Source organism: Parus major, chromosome 22 (genome assembly GCF_001522545.3).
Source record: "Parus major isolate Abel chromosome 22, Parus_major1.1, whole genome shotgun sequence".
Lineage (NCBI taxonomy): Eukaryota > Metazoa > Chordata > Aves > Passeriformes > Paridae > Parus > Parus major.
In genome coordinates, this window is record NC_031790.1 from 2,477,894 (window position 1) to 2,489,361 (window position 11,468).

Sequence of the window (11,468 nt, forward strand, 5' to 3'; positions counted from 1 at the left end):
CCGTGCCGGTGTCCCTGTCCCTGTCACCGCCAGGGCCGTTCCGGTGTCCCTGTCCCTGTCCCCGCCGGGCCCGTGTCGGTGTCCCTGTCCCTGTCACCGCCGGGCCGCTGTCGCCCTCTGCCGCCGCCCGGCCGCCACTGCAGGGGCGACGCGGAGGGTCTTGGGTGTCACCTGGAAGGGAAAAACTGGGATTGAACATTCAACCCCCCAACCGTGGAGGCGCGGGAAGGAAACGGCGTCAGAGCACGAGGAATCGGGTTTTCTAGTAAAATACAGGAAATTTAAGCCTGAGCTGGCAGCTTTGAGGATAAGGAGAGGCTGTCTGCTGTGTCCTGGGGGCTGCAGATGCTGGGTGAGAGAAGGGGGTGGAAGCCCACTCTGGTGGGGTTCTGGTGGAGCTGATGAAGGTGCCTCCTTTGCCTTGGGGTGGCATGAGGCTCCTGCTGCTCCAGGTGAGGGCACGCATCTCCAGACATCAGGGAAGCCATCACCACCTCTTCCTGCCAGGACCTGGATTTGGCAAATCTGCACGGGCCAAGGAGCAGCGGTCAGGGGTGTCCTGGGAGGCCCGGCAGAAAATGGGGATGGAACCCCTAAAACAAAACCTTCCCTTTGCAGCTGGAGCAAAAGGGATGGGGCAGAGCCGTGGGAATGCTGGTGGCTGTCCCCGGTGTAGGGACACAGCAAGGTTACCCCAAGAACAATCCCGTGCCAAGGCTCCTCCCCAGCTTCCAGCACAGAGAACTTCATCCCTCTGTTTCCCCTCAGCTGTTCCTTCCCAACCACATCATATGCCAGGCCAGGTTTAAGCAAAATAAACCCAGTTGCTACGGTTACCCAGAGCAGGGATGCTAAATATACAGAATATAGATATTTTTATATATTTTTAACTGCCACGCACAGAGCCCGTGAGCCTGAGCAAGGGACATGCTCCCCCGCGGGATCTGAGCCCTGCAGGCCTCAGGGTGGCTCACAAGTGGGTAAAGGTCCATGGCAGCCCCTTTGTGGCTTTGAGGTGTTGATTCCTCCCTGGATTCAACCCCCCTTGGGCTCACCTGAGCTCTCCTGGTGGCTTTGTCTGTGTCACTGTCACCCTGCGTGGCACAGCTAGACCTCGCCCGCAGCAGCCCACCTCTCCTGCACTCAGAGTATCCACAAATCCTAGATCCTGGTCTGTGCCATCAGCTCCTCCTGCCCTCACGGCGCTTAGGAGAGGGATTTCACCCATGGAAACTTAACCCAGGCACTCCCAGGGATTCACTCTGCGTACTCTCCGCAGTGCTTGGGGAGAATTCTATCTTTTTACTATAAAAGTGGGTAATTACCGGGTTTTGCACCACCCACAAGATCCCAGCATTAATAGAGAGAGCTGGCAGGAAGGGAAAATTAACTCTACAATGTGGAATGTGCTCAGCTTCGGTGTCTGAGGCACCCCTGGGTGAGGTTCATCAGCTCTCAGACCTCCAGGAGCAGAGGGAAGCACCTCTCCAAGAGGATCCACGTGAGTGGCAGTGAGGCCATCCCAGGATGTGGGGAGCATTCCCTGCTGGTGAGCAAATCCTCTTTTTTTCTCCCCATCAGGAATTCTGGGTTAGCCCAGTGGTGTTGGAGCAATCCTGACTGTCCTCCCGACCCCCTCAGGATGGGTTTAGGAGATGCCAGCCCATCACTAATCCAGCAGCACCAATCCCAAGGATTTTCCTCAAATTAGATGAATTAACTCTGTCCAGGCCTGCCAACACAAGCACCTGGATCCACACCTTGATTTTCCTTCTCAGATTCTCCGGAGCTTCCCCTTGCTCCAGGTGATCCAGGAGTGCTGGGATAGGAAAGAGAGGCTCAGACCTCCCTCCTCCTCCTCACCTGGGGCCTGAAAGGAGAATCAGCATCCCCATGGCCAGCCTCAGCACCTTCCCTGGGATCAGCCCCTGGGGATCAGCCCCGTCTCCCAGGTGAGGGGAGGATGGAGGTGGCAGAGGGGTAGCAGGGAGGGGGTGCTCAGACTCCCACTCCACTCTGGGAGCACCCAGCTGTGTCCTTTCCCCACCTCCCCAATCCCTGCCCGTGGCTCCTCACCCCGGGGGGCTCAGGAGAGCAGAGGGGGCAATGGGAAGGGGTTGGATGCTGGAGAGGGGAGGGGACAAGGATAAAACACTCCCCCCCCCCCAGGTGTGCTCCAAAAACCCTTCAGCACCCCTTGATGAGGCCGTGACCCAGCTGGGGGGGCTCTGCCAGCGACCCCCAGCACCGGAGCCAGCCCCTGCCGTGAGGATGCACTCACGTTTCCCGGGAAGGAGCGGTGGGATGCAGGATGCTGCAGCTCCGAGGATGCCCCCGGGGCGTCGGGCTGGGAGCGGTGCCGGGAGGGCTCGGGAGGCGCTGCGGGATTCACCGCTGGGAAGGAAAAAAAATCCCAAGTGACGGTAGGAAATCCACAGGGAAGGGGGAAAAGGGAGGGATAACGGGATACCTGATGGGACAGCACCTTCCTCACCTGCGGCACCGGCCCGTCCCGCGCAGAGCTCCAGCAGCACCAAAACGGCATCCACCCCCACTCTATCCCCCAAACTGGGGAGCCCCCCTGGAGAAAGCCACGATGCTCCCCGGAGCATCATCCCCGCCCCGGCGGGGACCTCCCGGCGCCCTCTCCCCACCAACCCACCCGCGTGGCAGTGGGGGGGGCTCCGGGGGAGGACAGGCTTTACCCCCACCCCGAGGCAGCGGGACCCCTGCGGAGCCTGCCCGGGGCTGAGTGGGGAGGGGGCTCGGGGGAGAGCCTGGGGAGGGGCAGCAGCCGCTGGAGCCGCCCGTGGGAGCGGGCCCGGCCGGACAAAAGGGGCGGAAAAGCCTCGGGAAGTGACGCGGAAAAGCCGTGGGAAGTGATGCGGCAGTGACGCGCCTTCACGTGACGTCACATCGACTTTAGGGGAGTGACGTCACGTCGCGACAACAAGCACCGCGCTAAAAGCCGCCTCTTTATCGGTGAAAAGCCTTTATTGGGGGAAAGGGTGAAGGTGAAGGGGGTGCGCCGGGCCGGGGACCGGCCCCGGGCGGGCGGGACGCCGCAGGGTGAGGTGTGATGCACTTCCTCCATCCAGGTGTGGCGGTGGGAGCGGGACCCTCCCGTCCTACCTGCAGCGGCCGCCCCGCAGAGAGCGGCGGGTCAGGCGGGTGAGCAGCACCTTCACCCGGCCCCAGTGCGAGCGCCCGTCCTGCCGGGAGAGGTGGGGTCAGTGGTGGGGACCCGCGGGACCCTTCCCCCGTTACACCCCGGCCGTACCTTGTCCGGTGCCGGGACTCGCGCCCCGCCCTCGGAGGGGTCCAGCAGGCTGGGGGAGCTGAGCGAGTGTCCCCACATCCTCCGGCACGGCCCGGGCTCGGCTGCTGAACGGGACAACAAACCTGGTCAAGCTGGGGGTCCTGGGGAGCATCATCCTGCCATCCCACACCCTGCTCCCCACCTCCATTCACCTGGCAGCGGTCGGTCCTGCCATTCCCACACCCTCCAGTGCTCACCTGCGCCCAGGTGCCCTCATTGCTGAGCCTCGCCCCGCTCACCTGGTGCCTGGCTGTCCGAGCAGGAGCGCGGCCGGAACTCCTCACCCCTCCACGTGCCCAAATTCTGCCTCGGAGACTGCCGGGTGGGCTGCGGGTGAGGAAAGCACAGGCCGGGTGTGAGCTGGGCCCCCCCACGCCCTCTCCCCGCGCATCCCCCTCCTCCTGGCTCTCACCAGGGTGGCCGGGCGGGCGCTCCGGGCTCCGGCCGCCTGCTGCCGGAGGGCGCGGTTGTCCTGCTGCAGCCTCGCCAGGCGCTCCAGCATCTGGCACACGTGCTCCAGGTAGCGCAGCCCCTGCCCCGACACCGCGGCCTCGGGCCCAGCCCGGGGGTCCCGAGGGCTGCCGGGCTGCCGAGCCCCCCCTGCCGCCCCTTCGGGCTCCCCGGGGTCCCGCGGTGGCTCTGCCAGGTCGGCGGTGCTGGCGCTGCGCCTGCTGAGCTGTCGAGGGCAGCGCTGCCTCCTGCTCCTCTGCGCTGCCTGCAGCAGCCTCCTGCTGGCCGAGCGGCTCCGGGGGGGCTCCTCTCCGGGGGGCTTCTCCGCCGGAAAACCGTCCAGGGAGAAGCTGCTCTCGGAGCCCAGCGGGGTGGAGGGCGAGTGCTCGTTGCTGGCCATCTCCACCCCGGAATCCTCGGACTCAAACTTGAGGAACCTCCTGCCGGCCGAGGGGCTGCTGGGGGGCTGTGGTGGCGGCGAGGGGGGTCCCCGGCTACTCATGCCCCGCGGGGGCTGCCACGGGCTCTCCTGCAGCCGGCGGTAGACGCTGGCGGAGGTGCGCACGATGCAGCTCTCGGCCGACTCCCAGGGACCATCTGCGGGGGGAGGGAGGGTGGGTGGGCTCAGCTGAGGGGTCCCTGAGCAGAAAATTTGGTGCTCGGCATCTCTCCGAGCCCTCCCAACCCCCTACAGCAGCTCCAGCCGTGCCCAAGGCCGCTCTCTCCCTTGCCCAGTGACCCCACTCCTCCGGGTCCCTGCAGCTGGGAATGCGCTCCTACAACCCCGGCGTGTTGTCGCTGCTCCCCAGAAACAAGGTCCCGGCCTTCCCCATCCTCATCCTCCTCCGAAACCGCGCTGCTGAGGGGGGCACGGCCCCCACCCTGACCTGGGCAGGGATTTTGAGCCTCTCCAGCTCAGTGCCGGCAGCCCAGGACACAGCACGGCCGTGGGATCCTGGATGGCTCCAGGAACCACCAGCTCCTCGCACTTGTCCCCACAGGATGGGGAGCATCGCCAGCCGGGATGTGTGCCCCACCACCCCGCAGCTCCAGGTGGGAGTGCGGCACATCCATGGGAAGGTCTCAGCGCTCCTTGCCCAACACTCGCTCCCTTCCCAGCTGGGCCGTGGCGAAGCGCTCGGGGAGGTGGGAGCGGAGCTTTGGCACCTCCTGCGGGCTACCCACCCCCCGAAAGCCTCAGCCGGGGGCTGACACCCCCCTCAAACGCACTCACAGCAGCTGAACCTCCTCTTCCAGACGGCGCGGGAGCCACCCCACATCGCCGAGAGCCAGAGCCGAGTGCCGGGCGCGCGTCCCGGAGCTCCCTTTTATATCCAGCGCAGCCAGCGACGGGCCCTGTATCCACAGGCACCTCATTACAGGACCGGTTCCCAACTGGTTCCTCGCAGGCTTTGGGATCGGCGATACTGGCTGGGCCAGTGGTTAAGGACTCCCTTCCCACCCCAGCTGGGAAGGCGAGAGGGTTGTTTGGGTGCCGGCTGTATCCCACCAAATTCCAGAAAATTCACTCCAGACTCCAGCGTGGGCTGAATTCACCGGTCGGGGGTCCCAGTGCTCCCAAATTCCTGCCCCTCCTGCAACCACAGCACTCACCGCGCATCCCTTGGGGACTGGAGAGCCGGGAAGTCGCGGCCAACCCAGGGACAATCCGGCCGTTCAGTGGGATTGAATCCCAGCAATGCCGGGGAGCAGCCCCTCCGCCCCGGCAGGATTGAATCCCAGGAATTCCGGGGGGCAGCCCCTCCACCGCAGCTCCGTGGCCGCTGCCAGGATCCCGGTTCCCACACGCCGCAATTCCACAGACTCCAGGGCTCCTCGTGCCAAGGGGCTGCTTCCCCCGACACCACGGGGGTGTCACCGGAGCTCCACGGTGGCGGGGGCCACGGGCAAGGCGAGAAGAGGCGTGGGTGGTCCCTATCAGCCTCTTCTCGGGGTCCGCCCCGCCCTGGCAGCTCCAGCTCAGCCCCCGGTACCTCCCAGATGATGCTGGAGGGGGTCCCAGCACAGCCGGAGCTACGGCACACATGGAGATGGGCCCTAGGTTTTGGGGACCTCCACACTGTATTTGGGGACCGGCACCGGCCCGTCAACCCAAGCATGGCAAGGGCAAACCTGAATTCCCAGGGCAGCCTGGGCCCCTCCCTGCAGGGAGTGGGAGGAAAACCAGGAGTCCAGGGACCGTCTTTAGCTCAGATTGGGGGTTCCAGAGAGGCCCCAGATTCCTTCTCAAGCACAAACAACGCAAATTGGGGTTCCAAGGACCCCAGGCTCCGTCTCCAGCACAGACATCTCAAAACAGAGATCCCCGAGGATCCCCTCCAGCATGATCCTCGCAGGTTAGAGACCCCCGAGGGATCCCCCACAGCCCCAGGGGCCACCGACTTACCGAGGTCACCACGAATCGGCCACACCGTGAAGGCTCCGCGGCGGTGCAGCATCTTCGGGATGTACCGAGAACCGAGCAGGGAACACTGGGAGCCGGGTTGGGAGCTCAGGGGCTGCTCCTCCGGTGCTTTATGGGGCAGGGCCGGGGGGCGGCACAGCTGCGGGGCGGGGCGGGGGTGGGGTGGCCGCCCATTTGCCCCCAGCCCCAGCTGTGTTGTCCCATGAGCGCTCAAAGCGTTTATTTCTCTTTTTCCCGGAGGGGGCTGGACCATCATCATCCTCCCTCACTGGGCGTCATAGAGCCATGGAATGGTTTGGGTGGGAAGAAACTTTAAACCCCATCCAGTGCCACCCTCAGGGACACCTTCCCTGTCCCACATTGCTCCCAGCTCTGTCCAACCTGGCCTTGGACGCTTCCGGGGATCCAGGGGCATCCCCAGCTGCTCTGGGATGATTAATCGGGAATTCAATGGTGAGAGCTCCATGGCCGAGCCCGGGACACCCCAAACAGACCCCAGTGAGACCCCAGGCAGGAGGGGAGCGAGGGATCCTGGCTGTCCCTGCTGCGGAGGGACAGGGGAAGGGACAGGCCGCTGATAACAGTAAATCCCAGATAAGAGAGCAGCCATCTCCGTGCAGATGGGCACGGAGGGCGGGGAGAGGTGATAAGAGCACCTGGAGCAGGACAAAGGCCTCGGCCAACAGCCCCCAATAAACCCGGACACCTCCCAGGGACGTTGGGAGGGGCCATCCAGGTCCTGCGGGCAGCCCTAACCTTCCCGGGAGCACCGGAACCCCACCCCGGGTGCAGGCAGGAGGGCTGAGGGGTCTGGGGGGGTCCCGGTCTGCACCCTGGGTTTGGGGTAAAACCTCCCCTTTCCCCCTGCCCTGGGGTCCCTGCAGAGAGCAGACACGGCAGTGGAGCAAATATATATTATATTTATAGAGAATCTGGTTTAATTCCTCAGAGAAGCCCTTTGCAGTCAGTGCACAAGTGGTGCCAGCCCCCTCTCCAGTACCCAAGTGCTCAAGCGACCCCCGCCCCCCTCCCCCCAGTGTCCCCCCCAGTGTCCCCCGGGCTGAGAACCCCCCCAGCTCACCACACACACCCACAAAGGGGTGAAGATGGGCGGCTGCATCGCATCCTCCCCCCGAATCCCATCCATCCCCAGCTGGGAGTGCCTTCAGCCCCCCTGCCCAGCCCTACCGCAGTGGGGTGGGACAGCCCCGGGGGATGCTGGCAGTGACCCCATCACACGGTGCCGGGGCTCAGGAGCGGGGGGACACCGGGCGGGGGACGGGTCCCCCCGGGGGTCCCTGGTAGCGCAGACGGGCGTGTTTCTCGCAGAACAGCTCGTCCCCCACCCAGAAGTGGCCTCGCATCTTCAGGCTGAGGCCGCAGTCGGCGCAGGTGTAGCAGGACGGGTGCCGGTAGCGGCCGTCCTGGATCCTCACCGCCTGTGTCCTGGAGGTGTGGGGACAGGGGGTCAGCCGAGACACTGCCCGTGTCCCCAGGGTCCCCTCCCACCCAGGGCCAGCCCCGTCTTGGCGCTGGAGCTATGGCAGGGATGGATCCTGCCCCGGGACCACCCCGGTCCCACTCCCACCCCAGGACCGCCCCCATTTTCGCGCTGAGGGATCAATGGCAAGGATGGATCCTGCCCTGGGACCCCCCAGCCCCATCCCCACCCCACACTCAGCCCCGTTTTAACCCCACCGGGAGTGACATCAGGGACCGATCCTGCCCCGGGGCCTGCCCCACCCACAGCCAGGATCAGCCGCGTTTTTATCCCTGCCGGGAGCGATGTCAGGGACCGATCTGCCCCGGGACGCCCCCACCCCTGGGAGCAGCCCCTTTTTGGCTTTGCCAGGAGGGACGGAGCCAGCCCCGGGACTCGGCCAGGCCCCCAGCCCCACTCACGCGATGCTGCTCCCGCATTTCTCACAGACGTGCAGCTTCTGCACCCCGGCCACGGGTTTGCGGGCAGCGGCCGAGAGCCGGCTGGGGAAGGGGGCCGCAGGACCTCCTGTGGGGACATGAGGCTATCAGGGTCCCGCCACCCCCGTGCCAAACCTCCCTCCGTGCCCCCCTCACCTCCTTCCTCGTCCTCCAGAGCCTCCTGGAGCAGGCGGAAGGTGCTGGATTGCCGCGGGGCTGCCCGCAGCTCCCGGTTCTCCTGCAGCATCTTGTAGACCTCCGAGTCCTCCTCCAAGCGCCTCATGGCCGGCTCCGAGCCCTGGCTGTGGGGCGCAGTCCGAGGGGAGATTTTGGGGGGGTTCCCAGCACCCGGATTCCAGGATCCACCCGGCTGCACCCCACTACCCGTCCGTCACCTGCTTCCTCCACCCCGGGAGCTGCCCCAACCTGCCCGGCCCTCCCACGGCCCCACCTGCCTACAGGTGAATTAACCCTTTCCATGGGCTCCCTCAGCACCCACGGGTGACAAACAGGGGTGGGGACATGGGGCTGGGGGCTCCCCTGCCACGCTGCCCCCCCCCCCAACAGCCCCCAGCCCGCTCCGAACCTGTGGCAGGTGTTGGGAGAAGGTGAGGAGATGCGCCTCTCCCTCAGGCTTTCCCAGGGGTTTTGGGGGGCTCCGAGCTCCGCTGAGGGTGGGCAGGGGGGTGGAGGTAGGACAGGTCCCTGGGAGCTGTTCTGGTGGCTCAGGCGTCCTCGCTCCTTGCAGGGGGAGAAGCATTGGATGTCCTTGGGGCACCGGGATGGGCTGGGACACTGCAGCAGCCCCCCAAAATGGCCTGAGAGTGCCCATAGAGCCTTTCTCTCCCCTCAGGCACCCCAAGGATGCCTGGAGCAGCCCCAGGGGCTTTCCCCTAGTCCAGGTCTCCAGAGGGATGCAGGGACGCTCCGTGGGGCAGTCGCTTCTCCTTCTCACCCAAGCTGGGGTCAGTGAGACCCCCCAGAGGGGCCAGGGCAGCACCCTCACCCCATAACCCAGCTCCTGCGCCCATCCCCTCCCCTCCATCTGCTCCTGCTTAGCGGCCCCGGCGAGGCCGGGAAGCGGAACCCTGGATAAGTGGAAGCCGATGTTCCCGGGAGCAGCTGCCATGCAGATGGGAATGAATCCCAGCGGGACCCCGGGTTGGGCACAGGGACCCCCCGCCATGGAGAGGGAGAGGGCCAGCGCTGAGGCTCTGTGGGGTCACGAGGGATGAGCTAAAATTAGGCACGGGAGGAGCCGGGCCTTGGCCTCATCCCTGCCGGCATCCAGCGCCAGCCCGCCCTGGGATGTGAGGAGGAGTGGGATGGATCCAAGGGCAGCCATCCCCTCACCACCCCCTTGAGCACAGGGGCTTGGGTGGGGGGCTTCGGGCACGGCATCCTCACGTCCCCCAACCCTGTGCCGGGGGTGTCCGAGCTGGGAAGGACCCTCCAGGGCAGGGATGGACCCTCCTGGACCGGGAGGGACCCTTGGGAGCCGGCCCCAAAGCAAAGAAGGAGCTGGGGAGGCAGGAGGGAGCGGGCGGCCAAGGGGCGGCCGGGGCTGCGGCCAAAGGCAGCTGGGAAGGGCCGAGCTCGGGGCCGCGGCGCTTCCCAATTTGGGCTTGAAAAACAAGAAAAAGAGAAAGCAGGGAGGGAGGAAAGGAGGGAGACGCCAAGCCCGGAGCCAGCGGCTGCCCGCAGGAAGGGATGGGGTGACCGCGGGCATCCTGGGACTGAGCTCGGGGGTGGAGGAGGCATCCAGCCCCCGGGCATCTCGATCCCACTCCCGGCTCATCCCGATCCCACTCCCGGGGTATCCCACCGCGGCAGTGCCCGGCCAACACCCCAGTGCCCCGGGCTGGCGGGAGCGGAGCTGGGCCTCCCCAAACTGGTTTGGCCTCCCCAGGCTGGCGCCGCTGCCAAGAGGAGCAAAACATCCCTGGGCAGGTGCGGCGGTGCCCGCGGGACAGGGGGTGCTGCCAGCGCGGCGGGGAGGGGATACCCGCGGCACCCACCGCAGACGGGGACCCTGAGGGACAGCAGGGCTGGGCGGTGACGCTGCCGTGGGGGTGCAGAGGGAGTGGTTTGGGGACTCAAAGTGCGGTAGTTTTAGGGCTCAGAGGAGGGTGGTTTGGGACTTAAAATGAGGTGGTTTGGGGGCTCAAAGGGGGAAGGTTTAGCATTTCAAAGGGGGATGGTTTGGTGGTGCAAAGTGGGATGGTTTGGGGCTTAAAACAGGGATGGTTTGTGGGTTCAAAAGGTTTTGGTGCACAGATGTTCCCCCAGCATCTCTGCCTGGCCTCCTGCAGTCCCCCAGCTCCCTGCTCACCTGGCGGAGGCTGGGACAGGTGAACTCCTGCTCCAAGTGTTGTGAGCTGGGGGAGAGAACAGAGATTCAGGGGGGTCCCTGGCTGTCCCCAGACCCCTTCCCACCCCCCAGCCCCACACACAGCCCGGTGCAGCCTTACCTGGCACTGCCCGGTGGGTGGGTGAGGGATGCCAGGCTGGGGTCGAGGGTTCTCAGGGTACCTTGGCTCTCACTCTGCATCCGCAGCATGTCCTGGGGAGGGGAGGTGACACCAGCAGCTGCCGCCAGCCCTGGGTGGGGGGCCGGGGTGCATGGGGGCTGCCCAGGGCTCACCTGGAAGTGCGTGGCCAACCTCTCAGGGGAGGTGTCCCCGTTGGTGTGGCTGGAAGATGGCACCGGGGACCTGGAGGCCAAGGGAGAGCAGCAGGGTTTGGGATCAGCCCCAGGAGCACAAAAACCCTGTGCACGGCACCGTGTCACCCTCCCCGGTAGGGAGGCAGCAGCTGGGTCCCCAACTGGGACCTGTCGGCCAGGTAACGGCAGCCAGCGCTGCCCGGCCTCGTTAGCACCCGGCTCTTAATTAGAGAGCCGGGACGGGCTCCCGCGGGGATGGCATCGCCCCAAGGGCCGCTGAGAGGGAACAAGTGACTCACACGTGGCTGGGGACCCCAGCACCGCTGGCACCCAGGGCCGGGTGTTTGGGCTGCCCCCAGCACGCACCTCTCCACCTCCAGCCGGAGCTGCCCGGGGCTCTGCTTGATCTTGTTCTGTGCCTCCACGTTGAGCATCTCGGCGGTGCTCTCCCCATTGATGGTGACAATGACATCCCCAGGCCGGAGGTGACCCATGGCCGCCTTCCCGTGCTCTGTCACCTCCAGGAGAAGGGGACATCTAACCGGTGACCCCCCTGTGCAGTGCAGCACCCCCCGAACCCCGCCCTGCTGGGGTGCTCCCACCCCCTGGGATCTCCAGGGCTCTGACAGAACAGTACCAGACCCTCTGCCAGGAGAGGACCACGGCCCTGGAAACAACACCCGGAAATT

At 65.7% G+C, this 11,468-nt stretch overlaps 3 protein-coding genes and 1 long non-coding RNA gene across 16 annotated transcripts in view; 1 reads left to right on the forward strand and 3 right to left on the reverse strand.

Annotated features, from left to right (window-relative positions):
• Window positions 1-75: 75 nt before the first annotated feature.
• On the reverse strand, window positions 76-2,918 carry LOC107213965. 6 transcript variants are annotated; one of them, XR_004500090.1, is made up of 4 exons: window positions 2,495-2,918; window positions 2,282-2,394; window positions 1,761-1,819; window positions 245-525 (listed from the first exon to the last, which is right to left on the reverse strand). XR_004500090.1 is itself a non-coding variant. In XM_015648922.3 (3 exons), the coding sequence occupies exons 1-3, from the start codon at window positions 2,613-2,615 to the stop codon at window positions 94-96; spliced, it is 666 nt and encodes a 221-aa protein (XP_015504408.1). In that variant the 5' UTR covers window positions 2,616-2,918; the 3' UTR covers window positions 76-93. The 6 variants fall into 6 exon arrangements, 2 of the variants coding, with proteins under 2 accessions (XP_015504408.1, XP_015504407.1); XM_015648922.3 differs by lacking the exon at window positions 1,761-1,819 and having other exon boundaries at window positions 76-525; XM_015648921.3 differs by lacking the exon at window positions 1,761-1,819 and having other exon boundaries at window positions 76-525; window positions 2,486-2,918.
• On the forward strand, window positions 1,852-5,304 carry LOC117245412. Of its 3 annotated transcripts, XR_004500093.1 has the most exons (4): window positions 1,852-1,952; window positions 2,170-2,423; window positions 4,464-4,822; window positions 5,027-5,304. It is a non-coding gene; the product is annotated as an uncharacterized LOC117245412 (long non-coding RNA). The 3 variants fall into 3 exon arrangements; XR_004500091.1 differs by having other exon boundaries at window positions 4,464-5,304; XR_004500092.1 differs by having other exon boundaries at window positions 4,505-5,304.
• C22H8orf58 (chromosome 22 C8orf58 homolog) lies at window positions 2,942-6,483 on the reverse strand. Of its 3 annotated transcripts, XM_015648650.3 has the most exons (5): window positions 6,177-6,483; window positions 3,732-4,366; window positions 3,559-3,646; window positions 3,281-3,384; window positions 2,942-3,212 (listed from the first exon to the last, which is right to left on the reverse strand). In XM_015648650.3, the coding sequence occupies exons 1-5, from the start codon at window positions 6,451-6,453 to the stop codon at window positions 3,129-3,131; spliced, it is 1,188 nt and encodes a 395-aa protein (XP_015504136.2). In that variant the 5' UTR covers window positions 6,454-6,483; the 3' UTR covers window positions 2,942-3,128. The 3 variants fall into 3 exon arrangements, with proteins under 3 accessions (XP_015504136.2, XP_033375355.1, XP_033375354.1); XM_033519464.1 differs by having other exon boundaries at window positions 2,942-3,381; XM_033519463.1 differs by having other exon boundaries at window positions 2,942-3,384.
• A 770-nt stretch (window positions 6,484-7,253) lies between these two features.
• PDLIM2 (PDZ and LIM domain 2) overlaps window positions 7,254-11,468 on the reverse strand; it is a 5,998-nt gene continuing 1,783 nt past the window's right edge. For 3 of the 4 annotated variants that reach the window (XM_015648919.3, XM_015648917.3, XM_015648918.3), the window contains exons 3-10: window positions 11,146-11,297; window positions 10,759-10,828; window positions 10,586-10,677; window positions 10,447-10,492; window positions 8,701-8,855; window positions 8,271-8,416; window positions 8,097-8,202; window positions 7,254-7,640 (exon numbers count right to left, since the gene is read on the reverse strand). In XM_015648919.3, the coding sequence (XP_015504405.1) occupies window positions 7,445-7,640; window positions 8,097-8,202; window positions 8,271-8,416; window positions 8,701-8,855; window positions 10,447-10,492; window positions 10,586-10,677; window positions 10,759-10,828; window positions 11,146-11,297 (963 nt within the window). In that variant the 3' untranslated portion in view covers window positions 7,254-7,444. Of the gene's footprint in view, window positions 7,641-8,096; window positions 8,203-8,270; window positions 8,417-8,700; window positions 8,856-10,446; window positions 10,493-10,585; window positions 10,678-10,758; window positions 10,829-11,145; window positions 11,317-11,468 lie in introns of all 4 variants that reach the window. The other variant, XM_033519465.1, reaches the window with a different exon arrangement.